General features: G+C 46.4%; 9 protein-coding genes across 9 annotated transcripts; all 9 read right to left on the bottom strand.

The window, feature by feature from the left end:
- Nucleotides 1-1137: 1137 nt before the first annotated feature.
- On the bottom strand, nucleotides 1138-1827 carry TEOVI_000633500 (snoRNP protein GAR1, putative; the record flags this gene model as incomplete). Its single annotated transcript, XM_067221340.1, has 1 exon — nucleotides 1138-1827. The coding sequence occupies one exon, from the start codon at nucleotides 1825-1827 to the stop codon at nucleotides 1138-1140; it is 690 nt and encodes a 229-aa protein (XP_067077441.1).
- Nucleotides 1828-2089: 262 nt separating this feature from the next.
- Nucleotides 2090-2788, bottom strand: TEOVI_000633400 (Cullin binding, putative; the record flags this gene model as incomplete). The annotated part of the gene is made up of 1 exon (XM_067221339.1): nucleotides 2090-2788. The coding sequence occupies one exon, from the start codon at nucleotides 2786-2788 to the stop codon at nucleotides 2090-2092; it is 699 nt and encodes a 232-aa protein (XP_067077440.1).
- Nucleotides 2789-3642: 854 nt separating this feature from the next.
- TEOVI_000633300 (uncharacterized protein) lies at nucleotides 3643-5289 on the bottom strand (the record flags this gene model as incomplete). Its single annotated transcript, XM_067221338.1, has 1 exon — nucleotides 3643-5289. The coding sequence occupies one exon, from the start codon at nucleotides 5287-5289 to the stop codon at nucleotides 3643-3645; it is 1647 nt and encodes a 548-aa protein (XP_067077439.1).
- Nucleotides 5290-6114: 825 nt separating this feature from the next.
- On the bottom strand, nucleotides 6115-7407 carry TEOVI_000633200 (FHA domain containing protein, putative; the record flags this gene model as incomplete). The annotated part of the gene is made up of 1 exon (XM_067221337.1): nucleotides 6115-7407. The coding sequence occupies one exon, from the start codon at nucleotides 7405-7407 to the stop codon at nucleotides 6115-6117; it is 1293 nt and encodes a 430-aa protein (XP_067077438.1).
- Nucleotides 7408-7826: 419 nt separating this feature from the next.
- On the bottom strand, nucleotides 7827-8144 carry TEOVI_000633100 (uncharacterized protein; the record flags this gene model as incomplete). The annotated part of the gene is made up of 1 exon (XM_067221336.1): nucleotides 7827-8144. The coding sequence occupies one exon, from the start codon at nucleotides 8142-8144 to the stop codon at nucleotides 7827-7829; it is 318 nt and encodes a 105-aa protein (XP_067077437.1).
- A 398-nt stretch (nucleotides 8145-8542) lies between these two features.
- On the bottom strand, nucleotides 8543-9154 carry TEOVI_000633000 (uncharacterized protein; the record flags this gene model as incomplete). The annotated part of the gene is made up of 1 exon (XM_067221335.1): nucleotides 8543-9154. One exon carries the CDS (start codon nucleotides 9152-9154, stop codon nucleotides 8543-8545), a length of 612 nt encoding a protein of 203 aa, XP_067077436.1.
- A 490-nt stretch (nucleotides 9155-9644) lies between these two features.
- TEOVI_000632900 (uncharacterized protein) lies at nucleotides 9645-11177 on the bottom strand (the record flags this gene model as incomplete). The annotated part of the gene is made up of 1 exon (XM_067221334.1): nucleotides 9645-11177. One exon carries the CDS (start codon nucleotides 11175-11177, stop codon nucleotides 9645-9647), a length of 1533 nt encoding a protein of 510 aa, XP_067077435.1.
- Nucleotides 11178-12410: 1233 nt separating this feature from the next.
- TEOVI_000632800 (Protein of unknown function (DUF1193), putative) lies at nucleotides 12411-13958 on the bottom strand (the record flags this gene model as incomplete). The annotated part of the gene is made up of 1 exon (XM_067221333.1): nucleotides 12411-13958. The coding sequence occupies one exon, from the start codon at nucleotides 13956-13958 to the stop codon at nucleotides 12411-12413; it is 1548 nt and encodes a 515-aa protein (XP_067077434.1).
- Nucleotides 13959-14411: 453 nt separating this feature from the next.
- On the bottom strand, nucleotides 14412-14846 carry TEOVI_000632700 (Zinc knuckle, putative; the record flags this gene model as incomplete). Its single annotated transcript, XM_067221332.1, has 1 exon — nucleotides 14412-14846. One exon carries the CDS (start codon nucleotides 14844-14846, stop codon nucleotides 14412-14414), a length of 435 nt encoding a protein of 144 aa, XP_067077433.1.
- Nucleotides 14847-15126: the final 280 nt, after the last annotated feature.

Raw genomic sequence — 15126 nt, 5'->3', positions numbered from 1 at the left:
TAAATAAAAGGTGGAGCAAAGGGATCCATATACAACTCCGAATTGAGAAGCCCACTTCTACTTGTGAAAAATAAGGGCACAGGCAGCGCAATCCCACACATGAACGCGGAACTTCAAAAAATAAATAATAAAGAGCATCAACTACCTTAGTTGGAGACAAGTTAAATTTTTTTTCCTTTTAGAGAGAAAAAGGAAGGCACGGACACGCATACACCACTGGCAACGCATGGTGGTAAACAGCACCACCGGCACCTTTTGTGACGAAGAGCCCAAATTTATTATTATTGTTCCCCACATCCAAGACAGCACACCAGCAAATAGAAAAAAGAGATACAGCACTATCAACAGCGGCATGTCAGTAGAGATCGAAAATGACAGGCAAAGCCCTACGGTTCTCGTCGTTTTATGGGAGTTTCGAGGTGTTGTAGTGATGCTCGTAACCATCGGCCTGTAAGCAACTCGGAAGCTATCAATGGAGGTCCGCATTGTTTCAATCCCTCACGAAACCTCGAATATGCGGAAAATAACCCCAGAAACAATGCGGTGTTCATTCAGGAGGTGGGGGTGGACGAACATCAAATATGAATGGCATCTCACAGCTACGAGGATATGAAGCATCAACTGTCCAAGTGAAATCAAGTAGTGAGAAAATCAGTTTTTTTAGAAGCGACTCGGAATGCCACAGCGATAATCCCTCGACAGCTAGCGTTACTGGAGGAGGGAAATGGATCCAAACACAACCAAGAAGAAATAAATTAAATGTTATGTTTCACATTGTTCTTGTTGAGGGATGCGTTCTTGAATGAGAGATGCAGAAAGTGGGAAAATAAGTGCAAACCATGAAACAACAATGAATGGGACACAACCGAAACAGCAAGAGCCAACAAAAAACGTAGCAAAGGAAATAAATTCCTTTCTCGTGTTTTACGGTGAAACTTATTAGAACAGATTCTCACTCGCCGTTTAACATTAAGCGGCTTTTCTCGTTCCCTTTTATGTCTCTTCGTTTCCTTCATTTTCCTTTTCTTCTTGTGTTACACCCTTTCCTCTCCGTTTACTTGCGCGTCGTTAGCCGAAGTTACTACCGATCATGGGTGGCGCAAATAGGTTAAAAGACACCCATCAGCTCCAACTGCATCAAAAACCACGCCCGCGGCCACCAAATCCCCCGCGGCCGCCGCGACCGCCACCACCGCCACCAAAGTTTCTGTAGCCGCCTCCGTCTCCTCCTCTGCCGAAACCACCCCGGCCGCCACCACCACCACCACCTCCTCCTCCAAAACTCCCGCGACCACCGCGACCGAAGCTTCCGCGTCCACCGCGATCACCGCCCCTTCCGCCACGACCGCCACCCCGCCCGCCGCGGCCGCGTGGCTTCGGTGGATCAGTGAACATACGCAGAGGACTTATCTGTGTAGGGGATATATATATCGTATCTCCTGCGCTAATGGATTCTGCTTGTATGCCCGGTACCGTTTTGACTGAAAACATTACATCGCTCGTGTTGCCCAATATTTCCTCGATCTTACCAATCTTGGCCTTGTTGGCACCATAAACAAATGCGTTGAAACGTGGTACAGAGTCACTCGCTGTCACTTTGTAGACGAGGTCGCCCTCCGAAGCGGTGAGCAATGTTCCGATGGGTACAATTTGCTCTGGTGGGTCCGGCTCCATGGAACGGCCACCGCCACCACCTCCTCCTCGACCACCGCCACCGCGTCCACCGCCAAAGCCACCGCCGAAGCCGCCGCCTCGACCACCACCTCCCCGACCACCGCCAAAGCCACCGCCCCGGCTGCCTCCAAAACCGCCTCCTCCCCGTGCCATAACTTACCTGCCGGAGTGTTCCTTTCTCTTCTCTTAATAACAAAACAAAAAAAGAAAAAGAAATATACTGAGAGAGGTATGACAGAAGACAACGATAAGGAGCAGTTGCAGAAGGTAAGCAAACAAACGAATGTTAGGGTGCATGTGCGTGCAAGCAAAGACATCAGATATGCACATATATATATATATACAGGCACGCACAGGCAACATTAGGCGACGTCAGCCCAACAGGGTCCAATAAAAAAGTAGAGAGGGAAACATGTCATGGTGTTTCACAGGTCTCCCGCCACTCAGCAAAAAGATCGAAAGCAGTAGGCCATGCATCTTCCTTCCGATATGGGGTTGCATTATCTCCGGTATTGAAAAACAACGCCACATGCCGCCAAATGTCGCGGGTAACCTCGCAATCGTAAAAACCTGTGTACCATCTGATCCACTGTGCAACCTGCTGGTCACCCCTAAACAGTACATCCCACGCCCTCGCTGCAGTTTCAGGAAGCATCATGCGCGCACTATCCCCCCTAATGTAATCATATAATTCGCTGTAGAACTCAACAAAAGAAGGACCTCTTGCGTCCTTCACCCACTCCCGAAGCCGTCTCTTCAGTTCCACCGGGACCTCAATGTTGTAGTTGTACACCATGTTCAACCAATCTGAGCGTGGAATGCACCCACCCCTTGTAATCCCAAGCTTCCAAATGAGCGTGTACATCTCGAAGGAATCCCTTTTTATAGCAAGATCCTCACAGAGATGTTGAATTCCCTTTGGTCCTATAGTTTCTAGGCCTTCTGCAGAGTCCATCGACGCAAAATTCTCAAAATAACGTTCCATCTCAGTTCGACCGGTCGAAGAGGCAGTGCCTGTGGAAGCCTTAACCGAAGACACAAAGCGTGAGGCTCTCCGTGCCATCTTGTGCGGATCCAACCCGGTGACGGTTGTCGACATATCCCCCGTTACCATTATTATTATTTTTTTTTTTGCTTCTTCCTTCCCTCGAACTATATGGGTGCGCAAAAATACAGTTAGTTATATTGTTGTATAAAAGCAGGCAAGCGCAAGCGCTTGCTTCAGAAACTGCACAGCTGCCACACCTCTTCAACACCAACGAAAGGGACTTTTCACCCGCGCTATAACACAAACACTACAATTACAAAAATAAATAAAGAAACAGCAACAGTGAAGAAAAGAGAGCGCAGCGCAACAGTTTCAGTAGCGGTGATTGTATTAACGATTTTCAGAAATGGAAAAAAAAATCAAAATAAAGAATTCTTGAAGCACCGAATTTTACGATCGTCTGCGGTTCTTAAAGAGAGCGCTAACACATGACATGTCCCCGTGATCCCCACCCACCGTTACGGGGCCTCTGCAGCTGATCGGCTCGCAGAAGTGACGATTTTTTTTTTTCACCATCGGCAGTCGAAAAGGGGGGAAAGCGTAAGGACGCGAAGATATCCACTTGAACTTCACATCACCCATTCACTAAACACCTGCAGAGCTTTGTGAAAGAAAATTCACCGCAGAATACTTCCGAAAGCATTTGAGATTCGTCATGACAGTGTGAGGTCCATAGGTCATACCACAGGAGGCACCCAACATAGCAAAGTCAACGAGGAATAAAGAGAGCCAAAACGAATAAAAATAGATGAGAAAAGGAGGGGTTCTCACATCTCCATTACTCGGCCGCTAAATATATCCATCAAAAGAAGCCTCCGCAACAACAGCACTCCGCCAACTTTATAAGTAAATAGAGTATAGCGCATCCAAGCTATGGGAAAGGAAACATATGTATATGTAGCTATTTCTGATAAACACAACTAACTATCCGACGATATTTCTATGCCGTTACATTTGACGACACTCTCAATGATGGTACTCATAGAAACTAACCCGCTTTTCGTCAAGGATCCTGCAGTGCTCTGAAAAAGCAGGAACTCCTGAAGAATGGCTACAATGAGTTTCATCGGTTTCGATTCCACAGCCTTCCCCGTTTCTGTCCCTTTCGTTGCCTGCGCCACAGCCGTTATGACAGGCACACGCAGCTGAACTTTCGGCGTGTCGATGAGGGATAGAACAGCAAGCAGTAGCGCGTAATACCCGGAAACGACGTTCCGCTCCGTTTCCTCTGCGTTGTAACACTGCAAAGTCAATTCTGCAATCCGAGAGAGAAAATCCGGACAATTAACTAAACATCGGGCAAACTCGTCGCATCTAGAAGCGACTTCCCACTTCACAATGTTCACTGCAGAGCAGAGGATGAAGGCTGCTACGTTCAAGGGAGTGTTGTCACTCATCAGCCTTTTGGTAGAAAACTCAGCGAGCTGTGACCTCTCACGCCGACGATTCGAATCCCGCAGTGCATGCGGAACAAGACTCGTGCCATTAACCAAAACCCGCAGAGCAATAGTTAGCACATCATTTTCGCACTTTGTGTCCTCACGCGCCACCAAACGTATCAAAAGGATAACCAACTCTTGCAAAGCCGCATCATAAGATGGGCACAACCGTTCGCATAATGTCACAACCTCCAGCAGGTGAAGCACATCTTTGCAGTCCGCGTCGTTCAGCATGGGTGTCACAACCTCAAATCCGCCAAGCTCAGCAAACACAAGGCAAGGGTTAGCTTCCCCTGGAAACGAGGTTGCTTGATTGTACCTAAAAATAATGTGGAGTAACGCCTTAAGAGCTAAGGAGGTTGCGGTATCATCTGATTTCCCGCGGCAAAACTTGTCAACAGCTGACTTCAGTGCTGAATCATCTTGACGCCGTTGCTTAGGTGGCGTCGGGCAATGTGCCCGCTGCGACCAGTGCTTTGATCCAGCTGGTGTTGCAGCAGCTTCCTCAGCTCGCTTCTCGGAGCTCAGAAGAAAGAATTTCACCAAACTAGCATCGGATAATACCTCATCGTCGCATAGAGTTAACAAGTGGCCGACAAAACGAATATAAAGTCCTTCTTTGTTGTCTGTAACGCTGCGTGCGGAGGATTTGCAGAGAGCGCTGAGCAGTTGCGATTGCAGTCCAGCTCGTTTCAAAGATTGCATTACCATATCTGGCTCATGTTCCATAAAGTAGAGGACAAGTGCCATCAGGGCCTCAGGTGTGCGTGACGATGAGGCGACCTCAGCCAAGTATACGCACATATCCGCAATATTTTCCTCTTCCCTGCAAAAGAAGTTCATTTCTGTTTCAAACACGCTCCCCCGCAACCTCGGAGAATCCGCCCTCTTGACCAACCTAACCCTTGCCTCATTCACCGTAGGGATATGCATGGTATCAGGACCGGGTACGCTGCCGCCGCTGCTGCTACTACAATTTTCGTTTGAAGTATCACTACGCAATGACAGTTGCATAGCTTCACCATCTGAAGATTGGCTTAATGGAGGGGATTCAGCCGTCCGCTTGCATGCCATAAAGGAGTCCAAATAACCAACGACATCGGCCATGCACCGCTTGCGTTTCGACATTGGTTAAGCAGATACAAAGATGGCGGGGCACTTTACCAGCCAAACTCCTCTACCACACAAGTGCAAGAAAAAAAAAAGATGTCACTTCACTTGGAAACACGAAAAGTAATTTCATACATACACACAAAGGGAACCTGTCAGCAGCATGGGACCAACCAAATCACAGCAGATGTGGTATAAATACATATAGAATTAATAGATATTACAATATAAAAGAAAGGCAATAAATTTTTAAAAAAAAGCAACGGAAAAAGTATTACAGATAATTTTTGGGGAGGAAAGGTTGAAAAAAAAAACGAAAATGAAAGGAACATAATGAAAGGTAAATCATTGCTAGGACCACCGTTACACAGGCGAGTCCTGATGCAACAATTTTCATACAGCGTTGTGTCACACACAATTCTCACACGTATTGACAACAGCGCAGGTGTGCAGTGCCTAGTGGGTTACACAATACCGAATTTCTTTCGAAGTAGGAGAAGTGAGGAGACACATAAAATAAATGACAAGGAAACAAATAAATAAAATGAAGGCGCACAAACGAACTTAACAACAGAAAAGTCGGAACGAGGATGGAAGCAAAGCGCAAGAGAAAGTAAGATGGATAATGAAACGGGAACAGGCAAACAACCGGACGCCCATTCAACGATAGTACGGTCTCTTTAACAAAAAAGCCAAAGAGGACTCAAAAAACAAAGTTACAGAACGTGCAAGTATATAAACGTAACTGTTGTTGATTGATGGGTATATATGAAGAAAACAGTAAAATGAAAGAGCGAAGAGAACGAAATGGGGACGTAGATCGTCGCTCAATTGTAATTGTAATTAAGCTGGAACTTTACCGCGCAAAATGTCATCATACAGTGCTGTCAGAGTTGCTCCCGTCAATGAGATTACAGATTTGCTTTTGGTTCCTTTGGTGAAAACAACCGCTCCACAGCCGGTCAATATATTCCTGGCAGTACGGCGCCACGCTGGTGGAACTTTTTCCAGAGAGAAACGCCTCCCCAGTAGGGCGGGCTTTCCGACGTTTGAAGTAATGACTTGGAAGAGGCGCCCAGCATCGTAGGTGCAGTTGTTGTGAACTAGCGACGGCGCAAACTGCCTCACCTGTCGCATATCCCCACATGCGAAAAATTCCTCCGTAACAACCGGTATGCCGCGGGCAACGGCAATGATAAATTTGGGTGTTCGTACGGGTGGGTGATTGATTATAAGAAGATCTGCCATGCAAACATTATCCACAATAGACCAGCAATGCTTCTTCGCAAGGAACTTAGCCGCCAGCGTCGCTTCTCCACACATCCCTGAAAAGCAAACTTTCACTCGACCCTTCGATTTACTCTTGGGTTTTAGGCGGCTACCTCTTGCGGTAGTTTCACTTTTAACCGTAGCTGAGGAAGGCAAGCTCTTAACCTTAGATAACCTGTCAGTGGTGTTTTTAATAACGGAGCGGGATCGTTTCCTCCCGGCGCCAGTACTCTCCGAAAGATACGGAACCACATTTTCAAGTTCGCAAAGAGGTTTGCACAGCACGCCGCAATCCAATTGCACAGAAACAACAGCGCAAGTTTTTTCATCCGATGCGGCGGTCAGAGTCACCGGCAGCGGGGGTGTTGCATCCGTTCCCGCAAGGGAACAAGAAGCACAAATGGATGAGCACACGGTTCCTTCAAGACGAAGCAAATCGTTGCTGGCCCCATTCATCCCAGAACCCTGTGATGAATCCATTAGGTTTGCATTTGAGTCGTAGACGGGAACTCTTCCCCCGCAAACGGCAATAACGTCCCATTCAAAGCGCAATTTCAAGTCACCAAAAGTAACATGGTTACCGCGCTTCAACTGGTAGAAAAACCCCGGCTCCAAGCGTACACTCACACCCGTGTCGGAGTGAAGGAAAGTTCCGTTAGTGCTTTCGCAATCGCGTAGCCACGCCTCCCCATTTTCGCATAGTTTGATGATGGCGTGCGTACGGCTCACGTTGATGCATGTGGTGCCGACACAAACAACGTTTGCACCCTTGACTGCTATTTCTGCTCCACGACGGATGATGTTTTCCCCAGTTAGCAGCCGCATGATCCTCCCAGTAGATTCATCAATGAGAAAATACCTCTTCATCGGATACCTTAGGTATACCACGAGGGGGTTGCGCCTCCGAGCACTAAACCAAAGGGCACAAGCATACGCGCACACAATAGGAGGCAGAAAAAGAAAAGTAGGAGAGGATGGGAATGTAAATGCGTAGACAACTTATACTAACGTGAATGCGCAGAGTAAGTCCAAAAATTTGATACTATCTACAATGCTCAGCCATGGGTCAGCAAATGCGCAAGCAAACATACGTGTAGAACACACTTCGCTTTGCTCCCACCCCACCCCCTCCGCACACAAATAAACAACCTCACAACTTCGGTCCGCACCATTGATTCAGGAGGAACCTCAAATCACCACCAACAGCTGTTCGTTTAGTAGATGGCAGTCAAGAAAAAGGAACAAACAAGAAAGGAAGCGAAGAGAAATAGTCAAGTGTGTCGCTTCTAGCTTTGCTCCAGAGCATCAGACACCGCCCTCTTCACTACAATGCCAAAGTGTTCATTTGGGCCGGCAATCGTAGTAATGACGTACGCAACATTGTCGAACACCATCGATATGCGTTTGAGTTCCTCCCCAGGCCTAAGTAATGTGGAGGCTTGTTGTGCTACTGTGTAGGCAAGTAGCCGTTTCTCCTCATTTTGGAAGTCACCACTCCACTCCAGCACTTCACCCACGGAAGTAAATATGACAAAGTGGTTGGCCCCTTGATTCAGAAGCCGATCCTTCAACAAACTCGCTTGACTCATTGCAGCCACCTCCATCCCTTCCCTTTTATAACGTGTGTCAAATTGATGGGACGAAGAAAAATGAAAAGGAAGCAAAAAGAGGCAGAAATACGTTAACACATAAACGAATATATAGGTGTGTGTGTCTACGCACATGGTGCCAGTAGCGTCATCCAGAAACAAGCGAAACCAACGCACAAAATAGGAAGGTGAGCAAAAACATCAAGAGCAGATACCATCTGGAAAAGGCGTAAAAATAAAAAAAATGAAACGTTCGAACATCAGGAATAATCCTCTACACGAAGTATGAGATAAAGAAATCATAAGAGAAACCCCCCTACAATTTCACAAAAAATACGCACATTCACAAAAACACATATATTCATAAGCGCTATTTATTAGTTTTCGTGCACACGAGTATCCCGTCATTATCCCTAATAATGTTTCTTGGGTGTCTTTTTCATTTTTGGTTTTCCTTGGAACTGCACATACATTTGCTCCTCGAAGCTCAGATCCTCCAACAGCACCGGTTTGGGTTTGTTCCGCCAATGTGGGCCCATAAAATGCTGACGGTCCGTCAACTCCTTATGGCGCATGACCGCATCGGGATCCATGTTTCCGTATCCCCAGTTCGTCATTGGCACAAAGTCACGACGCCCTGCGCCATGGGGAAATGCATCCGGACTTTCCCTCTCTTCACGGCGCTGTATTCGCTGTGCGTGGTGCTCGAGAGGGTTTACAACACCCCAATCATATTTTTCACTTGCGTTTGGTATGAGACGCAGTCGTTGTTTTGATACGCACATGCGCCCATACGCAATTCTGTCCAAAGCACTCGCCAGCTGAAGCTGCAATGTCTGACCGCCATCACCGCGGCTCAGTAGCCACTTTTCCCGAACCTCTACAATTGTGTGTTGTCGCACGAGAGGATCACTAACACTTGAAGCAAGCGCAATACATTCCTTATACAGTGCCAACTTTGCTATACGGTTGTGTATGTCCTTCCCTTTAGCCAGTGGAAGAGTCTGAAGCAGTTGTTTGTTCATAACCCAGGCATTCCACGGGGACTCCTAACCCAACTATTTGAATTCTCCGATAGGCACCGTGCACACATACATGGACACGCACATTCCATTGCAGTCGAATGAAATAAAAGAAAAAGTAAAGAACAAAAGAAGAGGATCAAATAAACAACTTAAGAGCAAAGCAAAACAAGTGAGAAAGCATACTTATTTCATGGAGGAGATAAAGCAGACATTGCTTCTCAGTGCATCTATGTGCAAAACACCGTCCGTAAAGTAGGCAAATGCGTTAAAGCAAACAATCGTAGGTTACGAGATGTCGTGTGTTTGCACCCATTCGTATCGATGTATCTATAAACGAAGGTAAAAATATGTGTGGTTCGCCTTTCTTTTTCCCCTTTACCCCCCCCCTCTTTCCAAGAGGAAAGCAAAAAAAAGAAATTCTACCTACTAAACAAAATGAAGTGTGCGGAAATATTTGCAAGGGAGAAGGAGCCATCCCTTCCCTCTCGCCTCAGCGGTTGGTATCAGCACTCGGCTTAAGTGCTACTGCACCGAAAAAAGACATTAAATTCTTCTGAGGGGTAGCGCCCTGGCGCTCAACTTTTGGCGGCCCCCTTCGCTCCACCGCCACTTTTGCAGAAGCTTTGCCCCCACCGCCTACTGCAAGGGGGTTTTTGCTTCCGGCGTCATGTGTTGATTTTTGCTCAGTCGCGACGCACGTTCGCATCAACTCAGCGCTTTTCTTATGATATTCCTCTTCAGATAATACCGCACCCGTCTTTACGTGCCGGTACACCACCCTGTCGCTGCAAATGTACTCGCCGCCCTCAAAAACCGTGTCCGTTTCCAGCTCACGTGAATACTCTTTCTGAAAGGCAATCACCTCCGGTTGAAAGAACCCCGTAAGTTTTGGATGTGCTGAGAGTGCAGCGTTGCCATTAGCTGCCTGTGTCCGATGTGGATCCCTCTTTAGAGGAGATGAGGTTGGTTCGGGGGCGCAGAATATCATCGGTGGTGCATTGTCACACAAAATTATCTCATCATTCTCTGCAGGTGTAAAAGCGACCTCAAGCACAGGTTCAGGGTCATCTAAGAGGCCTTCATCGCGGTGTGGGGAACGGTTTCCACGACTGCTGCCATCGGATTGCTCTTCATCATCAAGAATATCTCGAGACGATTTGGCATTGTCTGTATTACAGCCATTTGCAGCTGCAGCTGCGCTTGACGACCCAGTAAGGCTGCTCTTCTTGGATGCCTTAGCGAGTTTCATTAAACTTGTAGTGGCTTCACCAACTTTCGCCTCCTTTTTGGATTGGGTGCGGGGTTTCTTCGCCTTCGGGGACGCCTTCTTGCTATCTTCAATGAGCCGGTCCCGCTTCGCCCCCCCAACTGGCATACCCAAAAGCGTTTGCTGTTTCTTGCCACCGGACTCCTTTGGAATTAACTTCGGAGCACCTTCCGCTGCCGCCCCACTCAAAGAAACCGGTGCAGGGTTTTTTCCCCTCTCCATCTCATCCATCCTATTCTTTTCTTCTTCCTCTACATTCTTAACAACATTCTCCTCTTCCAACCGCTTCATCGGTTCCTCTGTCGGAGGGGGTGGAGAGGGCGCCTCCTTCACAGATGGTTTCGGCTCCGGTGACCTTTCCTTCTTTACTGGAGGCGGAAAGTCATCATTCACCAATACGGGCACAAGTTTGCGTTCCCGCTGTACCACACCGTTTCTTGGCACCAGAGCGGGACGGGTCTTCCGGGGCTGAAATGCAGACGCGGGACCTCGCTTTCGTAATGCGTACACTTCCACAGAGGCTTCATTGAGTGTTTCCCGCGTCCATTCAGCTGCAGCAGCACCACTGCACAGATACACAACAGTGCTATGAGGTTCAGTACCGCGGCCGGTAACGGTAAAAAGCACCTCATAACCTTCCTTTGATGTGGCAATGTTCTCAAATGCCGCGCGCACATCAGCTTTCGGCAGCGGTACCTCAGAGGCGTGAACAAAGTATGAACTTTCCACCTGCTGCAGTAAATCTAGAGGAGACATTTAATGTGCTTCTAGCTCGATTATGTCTAACTACTCTGTTCTCACGCTGCCTCGGTCTATCTAATTTTAGCTCGCCCTCCCTAGTTGCTGCTATACCTTTACTGTCGACGTTGTTCCCATGTGAACAGTGCAAGTATGAAAAAAAAGGGGAAAAATGAAGGTGAACGATAGAAAAACAAATTGTGTAATGACAAACTCTCCTCCGGCTATGTTTAATTCCCCACAATAAACTGGCCAATGCGTTGCATGTAAGAAACAAAAGACGCACATTCCCCCCCCCCATTTGCAACATCATCAACGAGGTTAATATCCGCATAACCAGCCATCACCAAACACAAAGACGCAGATCGCAATAGTTCATATCAAACAAGCCTAACCATATGATGCAACAGGAAAGGCAAGGAAGAAAAGAGTAAGAGGGATTTGAAATCTTCCCCTTAAGTACTGTAAAATACTTATATTATCATTACTGTTACTTTTACTGTTATTATCATCATTACTATTATGGTCTTTATTTCCGTTTGGCGTTAACTGTAGAACAATATCAATAGCAACGGCAATAATATTAAATTATGTCGATAGATTTGGTTTGACTTTTCTCCCTTTTACTCCTTCCATTCCTCTATTGATAAGGAAATGGAGGGAAAGAAAAAAGACTAATAAGAAAAAACGGGCGAATTGCAATGATCATGGAAATACTTGTTTTCACTGTGGAACTCTACATACGCGGACGATACGTGCACTACCCAGTTCCAAGTGCTGTGCAGTAAAAAAGAAACTCTTCTATAACATCTTTTGTATATCAATGGTACCGTTGCGGCTTCATGAAACCTGTATTATCTCCTTTCCTCTTTCCACTAGGAAAATAAGTAAAAGAAACAAAAAAAATGTTAACTGAAGGTCATAGAAGTACGTGGGAGCCAGAGGGCATCTAAACAACAAAAGAGGGGAGGATATGTTGCGCCACTGGTGACGCTACGACCTTGAAGTACTAAAAGAAGAAAATAAAACAATAATGACACGATAGTACGCCAACCGTTACAACAACAACAACAGTAACGTTGCTTATGTACCCACGGTGCGGTTTTTCATAACTATGCATCTATGTAAATAACCAGATCAATGAATAATAATAATAATAATAACAACAAAAACACATTATCGCCTCAGGAGCAACCCCATCACGTATGAAACGCTCTCAAACACTCCTCTGTCATTTTTGGGAACAAACATTTAATCATCGTCCGGATCCACAAAATCCGGCAGTTCATCTAATCCCTCCCATTCCTCAGGGATATTAATCTCCCAATAAGCTGGCAGGCTAAACACCTCCTCTGGTGAATATTTCTTCAGACATTGCTCCACAACACGCAAAACCTTCTCTAGCCGCGATTGCATTGTAAAAAAAATTGTGAGGCCTAACATGTTAAAGACAAAAGGGTGTAACACCTTCCGCACATGCGCTACCAGCGGAAGGGTACGATATAATGAATCCGGTTCATCATACGCCTTCAGTGCATCATATGTTCCACGCCTGAAGCGGCAAATGGAAATATTCGCTACATTCCCAGAGAAGGGATTATTACTGGGATCAGCACGTGAATAAAAACCGCTACCGTGATCAAGAAAAGCGTACTTGGCGAGTCCCTTGATGCGTTTGTCCTTCATTGGTCGGTCACAAACGGTTTCACGACCGCAGCCACCGTACACAAAGTTGTTGTGGTCATTCATACCGCGATCACTATTACCAATGATGAAGTCGAAAATAAAACGGTCATTAAGCTCACCGATAGCCCGCAACCTCGCGCTCTTTGGAGGCCAAAATGAACTTCCTGGAATGAAATACTTCTTGGCAAAGGCATTGTCATACTTATACGGCAGCTCCAAAAAAGTTTCCAATGCTGGATGGACATCATGCATCCATAGTTGAACAGAAACGTAGGCGCAAAGTGAAGCACGAAACGGTGGGTGTCGTGAAGAATTTGTGCAAGACACAAAGTCCTCTTTGATGTTCTTATCTTCAAAAATAGTGTTCGACGCCCACTGCGAGAGGAGAGGGGAAGTTGCGGCAGCGGCTTGCATATGCTCCACGGGAAGAGCAACTAACACTGTTGTGGGAACTCGTGACAAGTTCAGGGCGCGATCAACACTAAAAGCAGCTACCTCACTACTGGCCTCGAAGTAAAACCTACCCTGAGAAACCTTCACTAGCGCTTTGATTCCATTATGGGCATATGTAATCCTAAACTTTATCGTGCGCCCGTACAACAGCTTTGACGACATGGCCTTAATGTAGCGCATGTTGTTCAGATTGCTAAGGTACGCCTTGCAAAGTTCATCACGTTCCACCGTAAACTCTGCGTTGCGTCTATCGCACGCCTCCCATTCGCCTCGTTTTGATGAATTGACAGTTGCAAGATTGTACGGCAAAGGCACACCCAGCCCTGGCTTGGCAATGATGTCTGTGAACTTACCCGATGGTTGCCAAGGGTCTCCTTCAATTTCCTTCAGGAGTAAATTGTTCGCAAACGTTCGTAGCGCCTCAACGTACTCTTGTGGGAGAATGTAATCCACTGCAGCCACTTGTGAATCTTCTGCAGTTTTTTTGGAAATTGGAGTGGGTGCCTCGCCTACACGGCTGGATGAGCCAAGGGTTTTATATAGTAAGCCACAACATACACACACAGGCACCATCAAAATAAGAACAAGGAAAATTAGCACACGGCGCCTCGCACGTGTCCACTTCACGCGGCTACGGCGGCTGAAGTGACGAAAAGACATATTTTCTTCGTTTTGTTATTCTCGTTAAAAAAATCAGCGGAATCGCCACAACTATTTGGATCACGCAGTCGGCAACGAAATTAGATTCATCGTTGCATGAGAGGCAGAAGGACACAAACAAGTATGACCATCAGGGGGGGGGGAAAGAAAAAAGAAAGGATGACAAAGTGGAAGCAAACATTTGCTCACAAAATAGAGAAATAGGTTAATGGGAAATGTATGCATGTTTAAAAATAGAAAAGGATAGGGAAAAAAACCGAAGGCATAACAGGAAACGTGCGTGCAGCAACGAGTGAAATATGCCCAATGATAATCACACTAACAACAATGCCAAATAAAAAGTGTCCGACTATACGAAAACAAAAAAAACCATTCAAAGCACCAAAACAATTCCTTTTTTTTCATTTGAGGGTCCGGTTCCTGGCGCACATGCGATTACGCCAGCCGGTTTATTCACTCCTCAGTTTTAAACGTTTTCTTCGCATTATGTGTGTTGTCCTCCTCTTTAATAATGACCTTCATATCGCTCTGCTCTTCACTTTCCCTCTTCACACCGGTCCTGTCTTCCAACCGCTGTTTCTTTTGGCTAACCTCCGCGCGGGCTTCTGCGACCAACTGCCGCTCCACGCCCTTCACACGCTCTTTATACGCCTCCCACTCTGTTGGTTCCGGCACAAACTCCTGTCGCTGCTGTTTAATGCCCCATCGCAGCTGTTGAGTTCTACTGAGTCGCGTCGTCGCGGCCCCACGTGATGGCGTTACGCCTTTGCACTCAAATGTCCAATGCGCTTTAGAACCACACTTTTGGCACGTTTTCTTTGCATTCGAGGTTTCGTCAACTCCGCGAGGGGTGCTATACTTCCGCGGAGGTCCTTTGTTGCCGTACATTTTGCTATAATGCTACAAAACAACAATAAAGGATGAAAAAGATGCATTTACAACTAATACAAACAACACCTACAAGACAGAACACCAGCAAAACGATATGCTCATGAAGGAGGTTATACAAAATACAAAACGAGTAAACAAACAAACAAACAACTCCATTTTTCTTTTTTTTCCTCTCTTCATTGTGTGTTCGAAATGATGTGTTGTGGACATCACTGAGCAAGTAGCAGGAACATTTTTCATATATTAAGAAGCCATGGCTTCAATTCTTTTCTGGCAA

This window comes from Trypanosoma equiperdum (genome assembly GCF_001457755.1).
Source record: "Trypanosoma equiperdum strain OVI genome assembly, contig: ctg_1411, whole genome shotgun sequence".
Taxonomy (NCBI): Eukaryota; Euglenozoa; class Kinetoplastea; order Trypanosomatida; family Trypanosomatidae; genus Trypanosoma; species Trypanosoma equiperdum.
Note: the sequence above shows the minus strand (reverse complement) of the source record. Positions and strands in the feature narration are given on the sequence as shown.